The following is a 22346-nucleotide window of genomic DNA, read 5'->3' as shown; positions in this document are numbered from 1 at the left end:
TCAGAAACGTGTTGTGACTTCATAGCTGATCATTTGTCCATAAAGGAGAGCTAATAAAGAGAAGTCAGACTTCGCTAAGCACTTGGACAGTTGGAGGTTGTTCTAAGGAAATTTTGTTCAGGCTTTTTAATGTTAAGAACAGAGAATGTCTTCAGTTCACACACAAAAAATGCTCAGGTACTTAAAGGGAATTGGTGACCCTGCAAGGACAGTCTTAGAACTGAGTTACAGGATAGCAGTTAAAGCAGATAAAAGATCGCTTTGGCAATTGAGAAATTATGAGTTAAAAACTGTTGCCATGGAGCCTGGTTTTCAGTATGAGGTATTGTTTTAAAAAAATAAGAAATTGAAGAGGTAGTACACATGTGGTTAGGTTATATTAAAATGGACTGAAATTTATTTTGCCATACATCAGATACATGACTTCTGAAAGGTGAAAGCTAGCAATATAAAGATAATAAATATCATTAGGTCTTCAAATTTTGTGTGAGTAAACATGAGAAACAAGCATTCATACTGTTGATTAAATGCTGTACTGAAGTTTTGTTTCTCAGTTTCACTGCTGTCACAATTTCACAGAAACACTTATTTATAACAATACAGAAAATTCTACCCGAGTTAGGATCCCATGGCCATCCCAGCCTTAAACCATGACAGATTGGTATTTTATTTCCACTACCAGTAATTATCCTAACCTCACTAAAACGTAGCGTACCTGTCTAGAGTCTTAATGTACATTTTCAAATACACATTTTTGTTTGGGGCAGACTTACGGTCTGTAAAAACTGATGGCATAGGAGTAGAAGCAAATGTTATTTCAGGTTATATAGATGAGGATACATATGTCTTACTTTTTTGTTACTGCTTGAGTAGCCAGTGTAACCATAGCTGCTCATTTCTGTGGCTGTACAAAGAACGTTCATCTCCTATGGGATTATGTGTGCTGGTGTAATTTCTCCTCAAGTTTTATGCAAAGTTTGTAGGTTTACACCTTTTCACAGTTTTTTTGTCAAATGTTAAAAAATCATGACTGAGCTGAACTGAAAGAAATAGAAGGGGAAAATAAAGAAAGAAGACTGTGCTAAACAAAAAAACAAACTACCCTAAACATGTTTTGTGAAAAGTGAGGTAAACAAGAACAGACGTGCTTGGGTATGTACTGCTGTTTCACTGAGGTGTGGAGGCTGGAGGATGCTGGAGCAGCAGGAGCAAGGCTTCACAGCTTTCAGGGCACAGAAACCACAGATGTAGTTTTCTGGAGATTTGCAGAATTCTTGTCCAGCTTCTCAGGTTTGCAGCCTCAGCCAGGAGAATGGGAATGGGCTGCATCTGTGTTTTCCTGCCTGTAGTAATTAGTGCTCTTTTAGCTCACCAATTCATTTGTTGTAACTGGAAAATTTTGTTTTTGAGATGGTCTGCATGTGATTTAATAACTTGTCTTTCTGTTTGGAAAGTTATAGTGCAGCAGGCGAATGCAGAACTGGGAGGTTTTCACATTCCCACGGCACCATGGGGAGTCCACTAGAAGCAAAGCAAAAAAATCAGCCTTTAGAAAGTGTATTTGTTAAGAAATAATGCAGAAACAGTTTACTTCCTTGTAGTGCCTGTCCTACATTGTATGTAAAGGTTAAAAAACCAGCTTAGCATTTTTCTACTTAAAACATTCCTTCAAGGTAAAAAGAGAAAACCTAAAGTCTTTACAGACAAAGCTTCCTCTGTTTTGTTGAGGTGAGAAGGAAGCAGTGGAAAGGGGATTTTTGTAGGTCATTGATTACATGGTGGAATTCTGTAATCCCACACTGATCTTACTTAAACATACGATAATGCGAGATAAGTCTCATACTTAGGTGGAAGTTAATCTTCTTGTGGTCAGTAGCTTAAAAACTATCATGTATAGGTGTGTGTCACCTAACCGTGACATTTTCTACAAAATTGTTTGCGTTCTCAGCATTCTTCATATTCTTAGAAAAAGGAAGTGTTTTATTAGGAGTGGTTAGGCTGCAGCAGGTACTTTTGAAATCCGATGTGTAGTAAATACGCTTCAAGATGTCAATGGGGAGGATATTGAGTGCCTTGTGGAGAATGCTGTTTTCATCTATGCAAGTTGAAAAACACACTCATAAAAAAAAGTAAATCAAACAAACCACTCCACCTCCCAAAAAATCCCACCCATGGGGAAGGCTTCAGCTGCTACTAGGTGAATAAGGTTGGAGGATGTCCAGATGATGATACATAAGTAGAGTTTCTTGACCAAACTGTCTTCACTCAGGTTTCTTATAATTGGCATAAATGACAAACTTGTATTGACCACCCAGAGGGGAAAAATATTTGGACAACTAATGTAATGCTTGGAGGGCACTCCCTAACTCTTAAGTCATCACTTCTAATTAAATTTTGCTTGTGAAGTGTAGTGAGTGAACTTGATGCCTGTGGATTCACCTGGAATGAATGAATGCAAGTAATATAAAACATTAAATTATGTAATTTAAATTAAGTATAATAATAAGTACTTTCTTATGTTGCTGGTATAGGAGCTTGTTTTACATAGAGCTATGTTGAAACAATGATCTTGTCGCTTAGTTCATATTATTATTTTGAGCTGAAGTCATTATTATGTTGACCTTTCAGGACATTATTGCTAATGTTAGAGAAGAAGGAACAGGGAATTCAAAGAACACATCTCTGATGTCTTTGAAAACAGGCAGGCAAATGGCAGAATGTACAGACTGCTGAAATGACTCCAATGTTTAGGACAGTCCGAACTTCTAGTGTGTATTGTTAACATCCTTGTAAATCATATTTTGGCAAGCACATTCTACCACATATTTCCTTCTGTTCCAGGCATAACAAAATTGAAGCTTGACAATGTTCAGATAATATATACTGTTGGATAGAGTGTGCATAACTGTTTAGCTATACTTGTTCACAGATTGTTATGTATTTAATGAAATTATTGACCTGATCTGTTCTTTTTCTTTCTTTTTACCCCTCTCCACCTCAGACTGATAGCCTTTCAAGGTATGTGCAATTTAAGCAAATGAATTTAAAATCATTACACTTTTTGTTCACATATTCTTAAATTCTTTATGTACAAATTCAGTTTAACCTCAGTAGTAAACTGGGTTGAGCTTTAAAAGGTATTATTGATACTTATATACAATATAGTTGTAAAGCTACAGTACTGATACTTTTTTCCACATATGGGTGGGATACCTTATTCTGGGAGATGTATTTTGACTCTGTATTTGTAGTGCGCTGAAGGCAGGCTGGGCATTTTGTAAAACACAGTGGATACAGTACTATTCCCTACAAATTTTTCAGTATGAAGTCAGCTTTTACAATGAAGACAAGAGGTTCTTGTTGCCTCTCCTACAATACTGTACTTAAAATTTTCTATGGAATCTCAAGAAAAGTACTGCAGCCTTGGAAAATCAGATTTACTTAAGATTTGTTAACACTGAAAAGCAGAAATACCAGTTGTAAAAAAAATAATTAAAAATAAGATTGTTGTTGGGTTTAGACCTTTAGAATTAGTTCCTGAAATGTACATTCTGTCCATGCTGGACATGTGTTAAGTAGATCTAATATAGCAGGTGATCAGTGAAGAGTGAACAGCATGAAATTATTTGAAGCTTTATTAATACTGGCTGTAATTTAGTAATTAGTAGGATAAAGACTATACTGAAGATTTGTTTAATAAACTGCTTCTGTTGAAATACTTGAATTCACAACAAATAGTTTTGAAATCTCCTTGATTTCTTTAAACAAACTTGAATTCACCTAGAATTCATCTAGGCCAATATTTTAGAGATTACTTTTTTAAAACTCTTCAATTAAAATAATAAATTTGTTAAAAATAGGTCTCCATTATAAATACGGAAGAATTGTGTTATCTGTGCTAATATGAAGTCTTTTCAGACCTGTAAATACTTTAAATTAATTAAATAATTTAAAAGTTTTCTTTGCATACAGTGCAGTGACTTGCTTGGCAAACTGAGCTATTTGAAAACAATTCACACAGAGAATCTTGAAGTACCATGGGAATGTAAAAATTAAATTTGCATCAAATTAGAAGACAGTGGCTAGACTAAAATGCATCATTGTATTTGGTTCTTTTCATCTGGCTAAAGGCAAACTCACGTTTGAACACAAAGGCAAAGAAAATAACTTCTCTTTTGCAGATATGACACAGGATCCCTCAGAACGTCTTCAGGTGATCCTTATGATTCAGCGCAGGGGCGATCAGGGTCACAGAGTTACCTTGAAGATCGAAAACCGTACTGCAGTAGGCTAGAAAAAGAAGATAGCACTGATTTTAAGAAGGTATCTGATCCAGTAAACTTCATAAATTGTTTGGAAATAATCTCACATTGCATCACAAATGCTGCTTAAAGCAACTCTGCTGAGCAGAAGAGCAACTACCTTGCTGTGGGAAAATGCACATTACAAAACAACTTCTGGCTTTTGCACTTTTCAGTGCTAGGGAGAAATCCAGAGCAGTCAAGATACATTTGTTTTATATATACATATGTGAAGCCTTTTATTTTTTATGTTTGCTAGCTTACTTACATATGTAAAAATTTGTTTAGATCTTGCTTTAAAATAGAGTTTGTTGAGAAGTTTGATGTGGTGTTTTCTGTGCAGTCTGAAGAAAAAAAAATGGCAAGTATGGTTTTAGTATGTGTAAGGTAAGTTGTGTGCTCCTTATGCAAAGTTGCTTGTTTCTAGACATACTTAGTTATTTAAACTGCTTATTAATTCTAAACATTTTTAAAATCTAGAGTTTATTTTTCCTTATTAGACTGTTAATGTATTTGTTCACTTTACATACAGCTCACTTAAGGTTTTTAAATTTTTCAGCTAATCTCACTGAATTATTATTTGGTATTTATCTTTAAATGAATATTTTCTCTTAGCTTTATGAACAGATTCTAGCTGAAAATGAAAAACTGAAAGCACAGTTACATGATACCAACATGGAACTTACAGATCTTAAGCTACAGTTGGAGAAGACCACTCAGGTTTGTATAAAACAAAAAAAGCCTGTATTTAGCTGACAAGGTAGATGGCAAACTAAAAGCACCCTGCGTTATGGGCTGCCATTTAATAGACATCAGCTTTGTTTCTTATCCAAAGATGGGAGTGAAGAAGAGTACCTCTCTGTTTCTAAAGAGAAAAGAACACAGGATTCTGGTCTTCAGCTGTGAACAAAATGTGTGGGACTGCCTCCTGCCTATTTAAGTAGTAGTGGTTCTTTCCACCATGTATCTGGAACTTAAGTGCAGGGTAGGGATAAACACTTTCTACGCTCTTAAGCATATATTCAAACTGTCAGTTGGGATTGATTGATTAAATCATAAACCTGCTGGCATATTGGTATACTCTGCCAGTTCTTCCTGGCTCATTATATAGCTTTATCTTAGAACTGAAGAGCAAATAGTGCATTCCAGTTAAAGGTAACTGCTGTCAGATAACAGCGCTGCATGCGGTAAGACCATTTATGTACACAAAAGTTAAATTAATTTAATAATTAATTAACTAAAAGAATGTTCCCTATTCTCAGATCACATTTGCCACAGTTTACCAGTGTAGGTACTTAACTGTCTTCCATGTGTATCCCATAAATATCAGTGAAGTACATTCAAAAGATGTTTGTTTTGTAATGCTTTAGATAGAAATACCATTTTACTCTTACTTGCCAAAGGCTATGTAGTGATTAAATTTTGAAGGGATGGTCACGGAGGAAATGCCAGATAAATCTAGTTCATTATTCTTCATTCTTTGTTTCAGTGTTACTTCCCTGAGCACACTTTAAAATGCTTTTGAGGGCATACATTGGACAGAATACTAAAATATCCAGTTGAATTGTTTTTCCTCAGTTTTATGTTGTTTGAGAAGAAGTACCAATGTCTTTACTAATCTTGTGTTTCAGAGACAAGAAAGATTTGCTGACAGATCACTCTTGGAAATGGAGAAAAGGGTGAGTTTCTGCCAAAGATCTCTTAAGTACTCCAATTCAGGCTTTGTTTTAGTTTGTTTTGCAACCTCTGGCTTGGATATATTTTAATGGGAACAGAAACCTTTCTTATAACTTGCATATTTTAGAAGATTTAGGGATTTTAGGTTTCAAAGTGTCAATTAATTTGAGATACTGTGAGATGGAATTACTGTTAAGAATTGCCTTCAGGTTGCCTGTTGGTTGCTGGTAACCAGGTTCTAAAGCCCAGTGGCCTACAGGGATCTGCTGCTTTTTCCATCTCATCCAAAACAATGTTGGCACTCCAGAAGCTTAAGCAGATTCAGAGCATCTCATTTTCTAATGCGTTTTCAACATTCAGAGACTTTCATTTCCTCAGAGCTTTCCAGAGGCGTGTGTTGGTTTACCAAGTATTGTTAGTAATAAAGTAGCTGTTTCTAACTTGCAGACATGAGACCTAAAACCTGCTAATGATATACAATTAATCATAATCTGTCTCTTTGCTTGTACTGCAACTTTTTCCAGAGGGAGTATGAAACTGGGGAAGAACAAGTAAGCAGATTGGGAATGGGCATCAGGGTCCGAGACAACCCTAAATAATGTAATAAATACATGAGATAGACTACAGGAAGTATTTCAGAGGTTGGACACATGATAATTTTAGTCTGTAGTTTCATACTAGTTTAAAGTCATTCCTTATAAAAGCTGTGAAGCAAACTACATTGGTTTTGTTGTGGTCCTGGCTTCCATCATGACCCTGGCCACATGTTCCTTTCTCTTCCCTTGGTCCTGGAGACTAGACACTTAAACTGAAAGAAAACTAAGTGGTCTTTGACAGTAATAAGTGATATGGTATACATTTATTTATCCCTGGTAACTTCACATTCACTAGCACTTTATGTTTGCTTTCAGTATTTGAGGTTTAGAAAACAATTTTTGGTTCTACAAACGTGTCTAGTGTATAAACAAGCACTTGGTTGATGTTACAGAAGTGCATGGAGATACGGAAAAGCTCTCAGGCACTTCTGAAGCTCAATTATCTTTATCTTAATAATATCTCCATATAATTGCAGCAGCATTTTAGCACCTATTTCTCCTTGATTTTTTGGCATCCTGCCATAGACAGTGATCTCATCAGTAGAAAAGTTTCATCAGCAGCTTTAATTGGTTTCTTACTTGCTGTCATGACCACACAAGCGGACGTTTAATTACTTCATAAATTTAGCTGCATCCATTACTTTATAGGTTCCATACTGCAGACCACTCAGTACTGCATAGCTAGACAGTATTTTTATTTTAAATTCCTGCTTTGCTATTTCCCAAAATGGGCCATTGCATTAAAACAGTTGGCTGTATTAGAAATCCTAGCTCTTTTTTTTTTTTTTTTTTTTTTTTTTTGTAAAGACATTTAGTCAACAGCAAAACGTTTTCAGAAATGTTGCTTTTCCTAAATATATTGGTATTAAAACTAACAGATAAAAAAAATAAAGTTAGTGATAATGGTGTATGGGTGAAACATGATTTACACAAGATTTATGAGACGTTCCTTGTATTTTATAATTATAAACTTATTTTCAGACAAGAATTTAAAACAGGAATGTATTTGCTTTTGTATTTTCCACAATGTCTTTAAAATCTGGAGTTAAATTTCACTTTGAAAGTGATAGAAGCAGGATTGTTAGCTGCTACTCATAAATTCGGTCATCAATCAAAAAATTCAGAATTTAGTAGTTATTTTAAAGACACCTTTTTAATGTATAATGTAAGAATATAAATGTAAGAAGTAGAAACAAATTTTAGAGCTTTTCTAAGTATACTTCTCTAGGTGGATGACTTCAGTAAACCAAAATATGAAACTTAAGTTGTATATATAAATTACATAGAAAAAAGAGGAGGGGAAAAGTAAAGTGGTGAGAATAAATGGGAAGAAATTAAAGGTTGGTAGAGAAAACGCTGAGTCATCTTTGAACTATGATATTTCCAAGCTGAAACATACCCTTTCAGTAAAGAAGATAGGAACATTTACTAAACCTAGAATTGCACAGCAATAAAATTTAGAGAGTAATGGCTTTGATTTTTGTTTTAACTCAGCATTCAGAAGTGGGTTTTCATTACATGATTTGGTGATGCATTGTCAGTAGTATTTATTTGAGAGTGGTTTACCTGAAAGGGTCTATTTCCATGGGGGTGGGGGTACAGTTGGATTACAGATGCAATTCCTAGCAATACATAGGCAAAAATAAGGGTTTCATTAATGATCTGTACTCTGAAAAGTATGCTAGAAGACCTTTGCAAAATTTCAAATGATCTCATAATAAAACTCAAATTGCCAGGTTTCAATCTGGATCAGAGTTGGGAATTGTAGTTACCTTGAAGCAGTTCCCCCCCATATTTTAGGCTGCATCATCTGGGAATTTGGTTTACAGAGACGTATATTTTTTGCTATTGCTGAATATTCAAATATGTATAGTCATATGCATCTGAATTTACTTCTGAATAAATTTTTAACTCCAGAGTCAGTTTTTCACCTGTGTATATAGCTGTACCTCGGTCTCACTGCACCAAGCCTGTGGTTCTTAGTTGCTTTGATAAATACAAATGAGGTATTCTATTTTATAAGCTGAGAGACTAGGATGGGTTTTTTTCATTTTAAGAGTTACAAATGTTCCTTGGCATACCTTATAGTGTTGTTGAAGTACGTAATAAAATTTTAGATTTCAAAACCTTTCTTTGAGTTCAGGGACTAATCAGTATTGGCACATCTTCCCAGTGAAACTGCAGTGTGTTACTTTGTTAGTACTCCTCAAGGGAGTTCCTAGAAGAGTAAGCAGTTCAGGAAAAAAGAAACATAGCTTCATGTAATCAGAACAATATGTTTTTACAAAGCATCTTATATCTAGGCTAGTCCATTTAAATGTTTCTTTTATATGATGTGGGGTATGCAAAGTTAGTGAAATGAGGTTTTTATTTGATGGGCTTTTGTTGCTAGCAGTTATTCCTAGACAAGCTCAACATGCTAGTTAAGCAAACTCATCAAAAAGACTAACAGATAATCGCAGGAATTGTCAAATATTGCTTAATACAAGAATTCTGATAATAAATGTTATTCTACATAGCTAGTAGGTAACTGATGCAATTCTGTGTAGCATGATGTGGGTTTTTTGTTCATCACTTGCTTACTACAGTTAACTTTCTATGCCCATTACTATCAGTTCGTATCATTTAATGGGAAAAGTCCTAACTCGAAGGAGTTCATGAGTACATTAAGTACTAACAACTGCAGTAATCTATTACTTTGATAAACCTTTAAAGTTGTTTGCTAAAATGGGAAAGTGTTGGGGTATAACTGCACTCTGATTAAACTGAATTCAAATGATTTATATCTGAAAGGTGACCGGCAAGAGTCAGTATCTACTGGGCGGTATGATCTAACCAAAGTTTTACACACCTCAGTCAATGCTGCTCGCTGTTTGCCTAGCACTGTTGTATGCAGATGCATATGTCCACCCTGCAATAATCTGTTGCTTTTGCCTTTCACACTTTGGAAAAATCTGAATGTAGAGTACTGATAACCGCAGCTGCTTTTAAATGAGACACACTGCATTGTCTGACACAGGAAAGCAAGCAAGCAAGCTATAAACCCCTGAAGTCTATTGCATTATATGTTCATCTGCCAGATGTGTTGAAAATTACGTTTAAGCAAAATAATGTCATTTAGAAATCCAATAGTGTGTCTGCACTGCAGACTGCAGCACAGTATAGAAAAACCTTAAGCTAATTTTCGCTAAGCTAACTTGGTTACTGTAATCAGTATAATCAAAACAACCTGAAATTCTCTACAAAGGATGATTTCTCCTGCTTCTCAGGTAAAAAGAAAAAAAAAAAAGAAAAAAGGAAAAATATACTAGAAATGCAGAAAATACTCAGTAAACTTTTATATAATAAGCTGGTGGTCTTAGATAGCTAGATTTCTGTGGTACTCAGCTTAACTCCTTTAATGTAAATATGGGTGTGTCTACACTATGTTGCAGGTTATAGTGTGGACAGATCCCACTGAGCTGAGATAGATGTGTCAGCTACATTTGCTTGTCTCCAAAAGCTTATGCTTTGGTGCTTGTTTCTTTTAATATTCTTGTTTGTTTCTGATAATTTTCTGCATTTCTTGTATATTAAGCCTAGCTCATGAAAAATATATCCAAACAAATGGTATGTACCACCTGTCTAAATTTGTGTAAAGGAAGGGGTTATGTTTTGTAGGACTTGATATAAATTTCTATTATCTTCCTCTTCAGATATTAAGATTCCATGTTGACAGAATTTCTATGTATCACTGCCATCACAAGTTTCCTGTCCACACTATGCTTTTGGTTGTATCATCTTTGAAACTCGGAAGTATTTCACTGTTACCACAGTATTTAAAAGCAATTTTTTTTTTTTAAATGGTATCGTTAAGTGTTAACACACATCTTTTGATTTAGGAAAGAAGAGCTCTAGAAAGAAGGATATCTGAAATGGAAGAGGAACTGAAAGTAAGTAAACTGTAACACATTAAATTGTTAATAGCAAAGTGTATGACTATGTCAGGGCTACATGTAGACTGGCAGTATTACTGTTCTCTATAATTTCATTAGAAATAACTAAGTTACTGCTTCATTTCAAAATAACTCATATCATACAGCTTGTAGCAAACCAGTTATGCCCACGAGTAGTCGTACATGTAGGACTTCTAAGAAGGCACTGAGACTTAGGCTTCTATAAAGTATTGGCTAAGAGGAAACATTTAGAGATATCTGGAGCAAAAGATATCATCATCTCGTCAAGGTGGAATTCCAGTCTGTGTTTTGATGTCATACTCTGTATTTTGTTAACTTAAAAATGATAGCATATCATTCCATAAATATTTAAGCATAAAATGTTGCTTCAGACTTTCTCTCATGCTCTTTAAATTAGGTAGTAGAGAGCATGTGACCAATATAAAAATAAAAACTTTCCATTTGTGTACAGTGAATAATAATGAGTTCTCAGTCAACAAAAAGCAGTGGATAGATTTCAGATGTTGACAAGTATCATTTACCACATGCGCTGATTTATGATTTTCTCAACTACATATAAACCGAATCCCACATTTTTAAATACATTTCTGGGGTTTTTTTTAACCAGTCATGGTGTGACTTTTCTCATTTCCTTGTTTATAAATGTTAAGTCCTCTGATATGATTCATAAGGGTGAGAAATTTGGCAGGTTGTTTTGTATTATGTCCTTGGATATAATACTGGACAGGGCCAATCACATGAATAGAATTGAAGTATGACTACAAAACTAATTGCACATGATGAAATAGAAAAAATTTTTACACTCCAAAATTTTAAAGAAATACCACTGTTTTCACCTTTGATATTTGTCATTCATTAATAAAAAGTTTCCTTTTAGGCTCATTTTTGAGCTCCCTCTGGTGCTTGGAAATGGCATTAACTTCCAAATACTTTTCATTAAAATACATGCATGAAGTTTTGTTAAAATAATTGAAGTGGACAGACAGATGTCCCTTGGGTTCAGGCCAAGATAGTTTGCTGTAAGGGAGAACACAATGTCTGTGGTTTATTGGGAGGTCTTTAGAAGTGAAACAAATACATAGGCAGCAAACTGGTATAGGAAAATAATTGTGTCTTAAGAGTGGAAGACAGGATGTGAGCTTCTATCATCAGCCTGTAAATTCCTGTTAGGGATGGCTGGGCTTCTGAGAAAAACAGAGAATGCAAATATACTGTCTCTTTTAAAAAGCTTACTTTCAATAAGCAATATATGAAAGTTTTTAATGAAAGATTAAATACTCTTCCTAGCATTTGTTGCACTGCTGTGTAAAAGTATATGTTAAATGTGTTGTTATTTACAGACTTTTGAATAGGAGATTTAGCTTGTGCAATCAAGATGTTAAGAAAAGAATTCCAGGAATAGCTCTCATTGTTAATGTATCCTGAACTGTTTTGGAATGCTGTGACTAATCACTGCTGGTTTTTAGATTGCTTTTCAAGAATGTGCCACTTGTTTGACACTTTCCTTTCACAGTGACTTATCTACTATAAACAGGACTCTCTTTTCTAAGTTTTCTTTCAATTCTGCTCATCTCTAGTTCTTTTTAAACACAATATACGTGTTTGTTTTTTTCTCATTTTCATTCCTGTTTCTTTGATTCCTGCAGAACCTGCAACAAATAAAGCAGATTCAGTCTTTGAGGCACATAAATGAACGGCTGGTGACTGAGAATAGGGCCTTGACCCGAGTGGTTGCCAAGCTGTCAGGGTCCTGTAGGCAACTGCGCTCTATGGACTTGTAATTTCTTCCTTCTCCTTTGTGTAGCCAGGCAGGTGTTGACATTCAGTTTGTGCTTGGGTAGAATTTTACTTTTAACACTTGTGTGTCAGAAACTGACTTACTGCTGCTTGGTTGTGGAAGTGTGGCTAAAGCATGGTGTCCGGTGTGCCAGCCATAGGTGTTGCAGATGTGTTGGTATGGTGTGGCATTGTCCTTACTAGCCGACAAGCTTGTCCTCTCCTACTGAAGGATAAAATGGCAGTAATCCAGGAGACCTTTCACATGTTAAAACCTTGGCAACAATCAAAGGGATTTGGGTTCAAATTAGGATACACTGAGGTCACTCCCTTGTTCTGATGTTTAAGTAAATGCTCAAATAGATAGAATTACCTCTAGTTTTCTAGCAAATTGAAACTAAGAATTGAGTTTTCTTTCTGCAGTATAATTGAAGTGAATAGAATTTATACAAATCAAGTCTCAAGTAAAGATTGTTTGAGAAGTGATTTCTATACTATGCATTCCTGAACAGTTGCATTATGAATTTTGTTTCTTGCATTTGTGTGTTGTAGTGTTTAGAGGGGACCAAACAAAGTCTTTCCTTTCAAAAATGTATCAGAGTTTCAAGTCAATTAATATTTTTACTTATTAACTTCCCTTATGGCTCTTGCCAATCCTTATTTTTATCTAAAAAACTTAAAATATCCAGTTTTAGCCCTGATTTAAGTTTATTGATTTACATTGCTATCTATGTAGACCTCCCAGTCATGGACTGGAATCCTTTCATACAAGGACTGTATAAAACACAGATACAGAAATCATGCCTAGTGTGTCAGATTGGTTCATACTAGGTCATCTGGTTCAGTCCGCTTCTTTTAAAGGTATGAAAACGTTTGAGTTTCATCTTGGAAAAAAATGGCATTTTATTGTAATTTCTGGTATTGCAGGGCTGTTTCAGAAACCCACTGAAGGGTCAAAACTTCTGTGAGGAGCAAAATTTTGTTTCATTCCACACCAAATCTATATGCCTTTATTCCTCCTTTTATATAACAGCTGTGTAAGGTAGAGGTTTCACCAAGCTTATAAGATCTGTAAGTGGAAAAACCAACATTTCCTTCTGCACAGTGACACTTGCTCAGTTGCTTCCCCTTGCCTGCCCTCCTCACAGAGAAACAAGGCAATGAACATACGTTTTTTCATTCTGCTCAGAGTCCGAACACAGGTTTTCCCCACTAAGAAGCATGAAATAAAGAGAAGGTTAGTCCTTTGTCTTCTGTCTTCCTGGAGTCAGTCTAACAATAGGATGCAGATAGAAAGGTTGTTCCTGGTCCAGGCCCTGCCTTTCACAGTTGTTCCCTTGTTTTAACCCTTGCTGACTGAGTCAAGTCAGCTCGCTGACCTGGCTGAAAACAAATCCCTTTATTTGTTATATTACTTGCTCCATCTCACCCGGCGTTGTTGAATGACTGTACTAACACGCAGAGAGCAGCAGGAGCACACTGTACTGCTGCATGAGGAGGGAGAGCTTTCCATTTAGGGCAGCCCATCTTACATCAGCTTCAGCTAACAATGTGGTTTTTCAGCACAGCTGAGCTAATCTCATGACTGCTGTCCACAGCCACACGTCCATACACTCTTTTTTTGCTAGCACTGGCATTCCTTTAACTATGGTAAGCCAGCTCAGGGTGTTAACCCCCAGAAAAACTATACAGTATTCCTTCTTGTAGGGGACGTTCTATACAACAAATCATTGTGGAGCCTGAGGGTCTGGGTGAGAAAAAGAAAAGCAGTGGAAACACAGCAGGGAGACTTGACATTATGATGGTAGTTTAACCATAGCAGTGTGCCTGAGTAATCTGAACTGGTACCTTAACAGTTCTCAAGCGTTTTTGTAATCTTGATTTACAAAGCTGTTTTGTATATAAAAATTGTTGAATCCTCCAGCAAACAGACATTATTATTAGTGTACAGATCTCAGTTTACTCCACATATGTCAGGTGATTATTGAACAATTATTTGCTCAGTGACAGCACTGTAAAGTCACTAGTCATATAATACTGACAAGAAAAATAGTACTTCTGTAATCCTATTCAAGAATTTAATAACAGGAGGATTCTCTACTATTTTAGTGAGAAGCAAATTGGAATTGAAAGTGTTAGGTACAGTATGTAAATGTAATTTTACCAACTACACTGCAGTGCCTCAGCACATTAGAAGTGTATGGTGTCACCTCATGAGAAGTTGAGTACCACAGAAATGTGCTGCTTCAAGAAAATTGTACAAATGTCTGACTAGGTTTAAAGTATGTAGGGATTAGTATAGATGATAAGCACAAGTGTTTAGGTTACTTGAACTTGTCCTTCCTGATCAATCTCCTGTTACTCGTAACTGCTTTTCCCCTAACAGTCTTCCCTTACTCTGAGCAGACTCACAACAAAAGAGAAAATACTTTCTTCATACCTATTCTACCTATTAGTTTAATCAGGATTAGACTCTATCTACAGAGATTTGCAGACATAGAATGGTACTGGATTATGTTCCAGCTCTAACAGCAGCCTTTTTGTTAAAGTAATTCACCACAAAATATACCAATCTGTGGGTCTGCCTCTATCTAATTAAGCATTATTGGCTGCAGGTCCCTAGTCAGTGAGTTAAAAGAGGACTATGATGTTCTTGGAATTACTTTGAGGTTTCATTGGAAGGTATACATGGCAACACTTGTTGAGTTACTCAATTAACAAGAGCTAAATCAGACTCCCTTGCTTCCTCGTGCATGGCTAGATGAAGTCTGTTATGATTTCACCCAGAATCTTTCATATGAAGTCCCTAACAGAATGAAAAGCAGAAAGGGAAGGTGTTGGTTGCTTTGCCTGAGCAAATGGCTGTTTCATTGTTTGCAGATACGTGTCATAGAACAACCCTGGGTTTATCCTGGTATTACAGGTGTGTGCACAAGGGCACATTACACGCGCCTGTTACCTAAGTATGACCCCTAGCACATGTATCTCCGACAGCAGTAGTTGTTTTTTACAAACTTAACACAGATAATAATTGAAAATTGCAAAATTTTTGCTTGTGTTGCCAAATTTTAAGCACTTTGACATGGGATTTGAAAGTAATCAGCATTTTACAGCACTTTCTGTTCAGAGCACAGCTCTTACTTGACTGTAGTGGAAGCTTCTCTCTGACTCTGCAAAGAGATCAGTGTAGGTGGCTTGCCCTGAGCTCCACCGTGGTGCAGAGGTTAGCAGAATGATTTTTACTTACTGTGGAGGCCACATTTGATCTTCTTAAGAACTGCTACCTTCACATGCTCTGGTATTGGCAGGGAAATAAACTAGAGATCCTATAACCTCAATCATCTTCAGTGCACCACAGTGTTTTACTCTGAGAGGGTCTGCTGTTTGGTGAACTGACTGGACAGGAATCCTTTGGAGGAAATGGGTAAATGAGGCCTCTAGTGTAATGCACGGTTAATTAACTCTGCATTTTTTCACCTTCTCAGTTCTTTATGTTCCACTTCAATCCCATATAATGAGGTTGAAAGTATAATTTTGCTTGAATAAAAGGAAAACAAAACTAGTGGCAAGGAATTTTCATCATTAAATACTATGTAGCAGTTGTTACATAGGTCACTAGCTGGACTTAGACCTCTTGCATGCACTTACACCCATGGTTACTGAATAACCACTTTGCTGGAATAGGCTGTTCCCTCCTGTGTAAACCTGCTGCTAGAAACCATACAAGTAATTTAGCCATGAGTATTACAGATGGTTTGTTATCAGTGTGTGAATGTAGATATGGAGAACTGCTGAGATAACTCCTGGTTTCTCTGACAAGTTATATTCTCCCAGTAGAAACCTCTGTGCACTGACTTGTCCTCTTTTCCTGTCTGATCCTGTCCAAATCTCACCTCATTTGGCTTCTGCCTTCCAGCTTTTGTGCTTGTGTGTCACCTATCTCTTGTGGCAACCTTAATTTGCCATCTCCTAACTTGTATGCCTGGGTATGCAGCCTGGTGTTTCAGTGATCTCTCTCAATGATCTGATCTTGGGTGAACCATGCTATTCAGGGATATGATCTCAAATTATAGGCTCTGTGCTTCAATATGAGTTTGGAAGTGGTTGGGAGGTTAATGCTATGAGCTAACTGGCTGAATCACACTGTATCTGATGGGGATGAAATCATCCAAGAGCACAGTGGTAGATATGCTTAGCCACAGCATGTTTTTTGAAACTGCACAATCGCAGCATAGACAAGCCTCTTTAAATTGTTGGTAATTAACTTTTCTTTGTGTGTTTTGCACTTAAATTTGAAGCATTTACTTTCCTCACACTACAATAAATGCTTTTGTTAGAGGCTTTGTCATCTGCACCAGAGTTTTAGTGCACCTAGTCCAAGCAAATGGAAACTCCTAATCTGTAACTCTTAACTGCTGTACCATGCTAAAAGGTGAGATTTTCCTCAGCTGCTAATGTGAGGGGGTAGAACTGCCGAGGTGCTTAAGCTGAATAAAGATTTTTATCCCCAGAGCTTGTCTGGTCTTGCTGCTTTTACTTGAGGTATAATAGCAAATAACGATTGTGTTTCATTTTTCATAGATGCTACCAGACCTGAAGGCAGACAACCAGAGGCTAAAAGATGAAAATGGGGCCTTGATCAGAGTTATAAGCAAACTTTCCAAATAAAGGGTTTACTGCAGCAGCAAATAACGGTATTGCACATCACTAGTAACTCCAGTGGACCATAGTATGGCAGTCACTGGAAGTGTGGGAAGATCCCTTGGAGACTGTCATTTTCAGATATCCTGCCAAACGCCCTCTTACCTGTATGTTTTTTTGTATCAAGATCATTGTTTCTGTTAAAATGCAGCTGCTGAGAAGATAAAATGACTGAGAAATCTTGTTTACAGCTACAGCATAATAAGGAAAGTGTTCAAGGCCAGATACGCCTCAGATATTTAACCAGTAAGCCTTAGTTGTACATAAACACTTTTACATCAACAAAAGCTTTCAGCTCTCACAGAAGACAGTTACTCAATAATGTTTTTGTTGTGCCACAATTCCCAGGTTTTTTTTCTGTACTCAGTTTTTCTTTAAATCTTAAGTTTGGATTTTTTTTTTCCCTTCTAATTATTCATGTACCAGATTTTCTTGTACAGTGTTTTCACAGCTTTACCATTTGCAGAGACCACACACCCTTTTAAATTACATATTTGTGTAGCTACCTAGAGTTGTATTGTCCAACCACCTGAAACAGAGATGTTTGGTGGAACATTTGCTTTCACTGTTTGTGCAATATGCATTTATTTCCTATACAAAATGCTTTAAAAGTCAGTTGAAACTAGAAATATTTTAAGAGTCCTGTTTTATGCCTTTATTGGTCACTTTAAAAAAAAAAAAAAGTTTGTAGTGAAAGATGTTAGATCCTGTAATCGTCACATTCATTTGAGCAGGTACTGAGTGATGCTGTATATATAAATGTGTACTGGTTTGATTTTTCAGACCACCACGTGGCATGCTTGAATATATTTCCCTATTGCAAATGTCTGTTAATGCAAATTAGGCTACTCCAGAATAGTGTGTTTAACAAAGTTCATTAATTTTTATGGTATAAAGAATTTAGACATTGTACATTGTATGGAGCCCTATCTTTACAAAAGGTCTAAACTATATAAAATACTTTATTATCTTTTCCTCCCTTTTTTTTCATTTGATAGTGTTCACCATTATAAAAAATTGCATAAATATAACTGCTTCACTACATTTCACATACCTGTATTTATCTGAGTGCTGTCCAAAACTGTTGTGCTAGCCAAAGTAATGTACTAAAATCATTTGAAAAGCATAACCCATTACACTCACATTAATGTTTATATGCACTGTTGTTGCCATGTGAGAAGGCATCCAATTTGATAACACCATCATGTCAGACCATTTTATACATTTCAGTGGCCTTTAAAAACAAAAAAGTACTTAAGTGAAGATCGCTTTTGTTAGAAACAGCTTTTATATTTTCACTAAACCATTCAAAATACAACATCCTACTGGCACATAGTTTATTGCCTAAAACCACTGAACAGATCAGCCATCAAAACAAATTGTACATTGTAAAGCTTGTAGTAGCTATTGTATTATTGATTATATTGTATACTATATTAAATGTGAATTTGTACCCCTTCATTTAAAAAGGTCATTGTGTTCTACTGCCTACTTGGGGGCGGGGGTTAGTTTTATGGGGGCAGGATATGTTTTGGTAAGGAAGACATGATGTCCTCTCTGTTGATTGGTTTTTTGAAGATGTAAGGTTATGCTCTCACTACCAAGCTCAGGATTCTTGATTTTAAAGGTACACAGATAGTTTGAGATATCTTATTGTAATTGATCTGTATGAGAGGTGGATCTGAACCATAGGGACTTCCATTGTCTTATGCTAACATAAAATAAAGAATTGAATGGCTGCAACGTATTGAGTTCTGTTACAAGACAGTTAGGCATACTCTGGATTATATTTGGTAAAGTTTGGGTGCCTGTGAATGATTAAATACGTGTTTCTAATATTTTAGTGTTTTATATTTAGGTTATTTATTCTTTATATCTAAAAAATGAATGGCTACTGTGCTATATTGATTTTATTGGTAGTACCGAGCAGACCTTGTATCTGCATGAAACTAGTTGCAAAACCCACTATTTTGGAAAAAAAAAATGTATTTTGACATATACAAATAAAATGAATACAAACTATTTTAAATGTGTGCAAGTTTTACTGAGAAGACATTGAAATTTGTTATTAATTTAAACCATGTTATAAGTTTGCTATTTAAATTCTTTGGTGGGCATTTTTCATTCATTGCGTTACTTGGATGCAAAGTTCAAGTACCTTTCAAAGATTGTAATCAAATTGTGATTATTTGCACATCATTGTACATGCACATCTGTAAATGCAACAGTAAAAATGCCATATTTATGCAATCTGTAACAACTTGGACAAATGTTTATATATTTTACATAAACCTGTCTGTGTGCAGAATCTGAGAACCATTTCTTACGTGATAATAACTGAATCTCACAAAGCAATTGCTAAACTCGTCGCACCTTCATGTTGTACTGATCATGTGTTCATCAGACACATCCCTAGAAAATCCAGCTACCACAGAGAGGATATGGGTAGTGGAGAACTATTTCATTATTTAGGAAATAGTTTGCATATGCGAAGTATATTATTGCTGGCTGCTGACTCTGGCAAGCTTCCTTAAGCAACTGATGGCTTAAACAATAATTCACATCAGCAACTTAGATCTTCATGGGACTGGTCACAGTGTGGAAAGGAACCTTTAACTCCCGTAATTCGCATCACATGCACGTAGATGCATGGAAGTACCTGGTGCTGGATTGCTCAGAGGCACAGGCCATGCCCAGAACCAGCCCCAGCCATGGCCAGTGCAGCAGCGTGCAGGGAGGGTAGGGGCAACGTGCCTTTGGAAGGACTGCCTGACTTCATCGCTCCAAAAGCTCCAAACTGGCTTAAATTACCTAGAAAAAAAAATACTCTGGAGCTTAATTTTTTTCCCCACCTCCTCTCTTTCATCATAAACAATTCCCTCTGGAATTTCCCGGTTCCTACTACAGATACCTTTGCTATTTCCTTGCCAGATTCCAAAAGGAAGAGTTCTAATATACTCGCTAGGTTGGTGCATTTGTGTGCTCAGCAGCAAATGCAAAATACGAGTCTGAGTGTTTCTCTCCTTTATAAATGCCTTCCATGCTAGATTGGCTTGTGCTCAGATGAACATTAAAGCCGTGGGTATGAATCTTACCTGTTCAGTGTTCCTGGCCAGTCTAGCTGTCTGTTAATGGTCTTCTAAGTGCAAATGTGTTGTCACAGACTTCTCTCATTTCTTTTTTTATAAATTGTACCTGCATTAGGAGATGTGCATCAAGGGAGAAATTATTTCCTTAACCTCTATTGCACAGAAGTGGGCTCTGTATGAGAGGGCTCCTACGCCTGCTAGTTGACTTAACTGTGTGGTTATAGTCAAGAGTGAGGGCACCACATAATGCCAAAAATATCCCAGGGATGGTAGACAGGAAGTCTACACGAAGAAAAGCAGGTGGCATGAAGGAAGTATGCCACAGTGCCAGACATGGAAAGGCAACGCCATGACAGAAAATGAACTGTTTGCATGGAGCAAGGTAGGGGACACATCAGAACAACATCAGTTTGAAATCAGAGTTAGGGCCTCATCACATCCAAACTCCTGCAGTGAGAAAAACAGTCTGAAGTTAGCCATAGGATGAATTGTGCCTTGCTGCTGGCTTGTATACTGCTCAGAAGAGGTATTAATTACTTGTTAAATGAAGCTTCAGTGATGAAAAGAATTGTTACACTGACTCTTACTTGATCTGAGTGGAAATGGCTTGACTCTTCATAGATGGGCCCTTCAGAGTTTCCTTTATGGGCATCTTTACCTCTGTGTAGCACACCAGCTCCTCTGGAAAGGAATGCACGCCCTTTTTTGCCTCCCTTGGGTTGCTTGTGGTCTTGTGGCAGAAGCTTAAGAAGTTTTATTTTGGGGGGAGAGGAGCAGACAAGGGGAGATGCAGCAGTCAGCCATGCCAAGGATCTCACCAGAGGTGGTGTGGGCAGATGGGATGCACAGGACAGTGAGACCTGCTCATTATAGACTTTTTTTTTCTTTTTTTCTTTTTTTTTTTTTTTTGTTAAGCCTATTTTTAAAGAAGGTGAAACAATTGTAACTGCATTGTTGCTTTCCCACCTGCTTTGTTAACAGCTGTGCTGGTCACCTCTAAAATTACAGGGATTTTTCCCCACTCAGGAATACCCAATCTGTTGAGGGACAGAATAAACTGCTCACATTTTTCTGAAGAAGTTTTTGCTGTTCATGGTTAGGTACACAATGTTCATGTTTAGCTATGGTGATTCAACTTCCTCGAGTTCTTAGGTCAAAGCCACTAATAACAAGGGTAAGAAATGCTGGTGACTAGAGTTGTTTGCTTTACATTTGTTTTGATTGCAAGAGCAGCAGTTGGGGTTTATTAGACAGTAGTAGCAAGTATAATGGTGCTCTGCCTCAGCATAGATGAAGTAAGGCTACAACAGTTCTAAAGGTAACTGCAGGTTTCTGCACAGAAAGCAGAGTTGAAAATAAACACAAAACCTCCCAAACCCAAAGTAATTTGCTCACACTTTAAAGGGAGAGCTGCTCCCACACTGATGAAGTCATCGGCTACTCTTGCTTGTGTCAGCACCTCCCCATTTTGTATTCCTGATTAGATAGGAAAAGTATGCAGCCTTTAGAGAAAGGAGGAACTGTTCATTTTTTCCTCTGAAAACATCACCTGTTGGATGTCTAATGTTTCTGATCTGGCCCAGGGATAATTACAGCAGGGACAAAAGCCCCACATTCCAACTCTTAATTATTTCACCCTTCTTCCTTAGGTTCTGCATGTCTGATTTGCAAACCTATTAAAGCTCAGCAGAAGCAGTTAGCCAATACAGCACAATTAATCTTACAGTGTGGTCTTTTTTCTTTGTTTACTGAAGAAAAAAAAACACAGAGGGTAGCGAGTGAGAAGAACCTGTTTATTTCCTCATTACCATCTTTCTGCCCTCCACTTATTCCACTACAGAGTCCATTCAGCAGAGACTCACTGGGCTGAATTCCTCTTGCAGCAAACCAGTGCAGGGAGAAGCTGCTGCAGGTCTCACTGTCCTGTGCATCCCATCTGCCCACACCACCTCTGGTGAGATCCTTGGCATGGCTGACTGCTGCATCTCCCCTTGTCTGCTCCTCTCCCCCCAAAATAAAACAGAACATAGCCCCATCACCCTCATTTGTGCCTACAATATACCCCTGTTTTAATGATAGATCTCTACCTCAAAAAAGAACAGGCCTAGTCTGAGGGAGTTGCTACATGCCAGCTAAAATAAAGCTACTGCTCTCTGTGGACAGACCTGCACCCCAAGCCTTCCAAAGAATAGAGCATAACACCTTCATTACATCAGCTGGTACAAAACACACATTTACACAAAATGCACA

General features: G+C 36.8%; 1 protein-coding gene across 5 annotated transcripts in view; it reads left to right on the top strand.

The window, feature by feature from the left end:
* The window catches only part of PPP1R12A (protein phosphatase 1, regulatory subunit 12A), a 73144-nt gene extending 54115 nt beyond the window's left edge, over positions 1–19029 (top strand). For 2 of the 5 annotated variants that reach the window (XM_010007986.1, XM_010007985.1), the window contains 7 exons: positions 3002–3018; positions 4182–4323; positions 4917–5021; positions 5933–5980; positions 9368–9398; positions 10456–10506; positions 16888–19029. In XM_010007986.1, coding sequence (XP_010006288.1) covers positions 3002–3018; positions 4182–4323; positions 4917–5021; positions 5933–5980; positions 9368–9398; positions 10456–10487 — 375 coding nt within the window. In that variant the 3' untranslated portion in view covers positions 10488–10506; positions 16888–19029. The remainder of the gene's footprint in view (positions 1–3001; positions 3019–4181; positions 4324–4916; positions 5022–5932; positions 5981–9367; positions 9399–10455; positions 10507–16887) is intronic. The other 3 variants (XM_010007984.1, XM_010007988.1, XM_010007987.1) reach the window with 2 other exon arrangements.
* Positions 19030–22346: the final 3317 nt, after the last annotated feature.

Source organism: Chaetura pelagica, unplaced genomic scaffold (assembly GCF_000747805.2).
Source record: "Chaetura pelagica isolate M959 unplaced genomic scaffold, ChaPel_1.0 scaffold50, whole genome shotgun sequence".
NCBI classification, from domain to species: domain Eukaryota; kingdom Metazoa; phylum Chordata; class Aves; order Apodiformes; family Apodidae; genus Chaetura; species Chaetura pelagica.
Note: the sequence above shows the minus strand (reverse complement) of the source record. Positions and strands in the feature narration are given on the sequence as shown.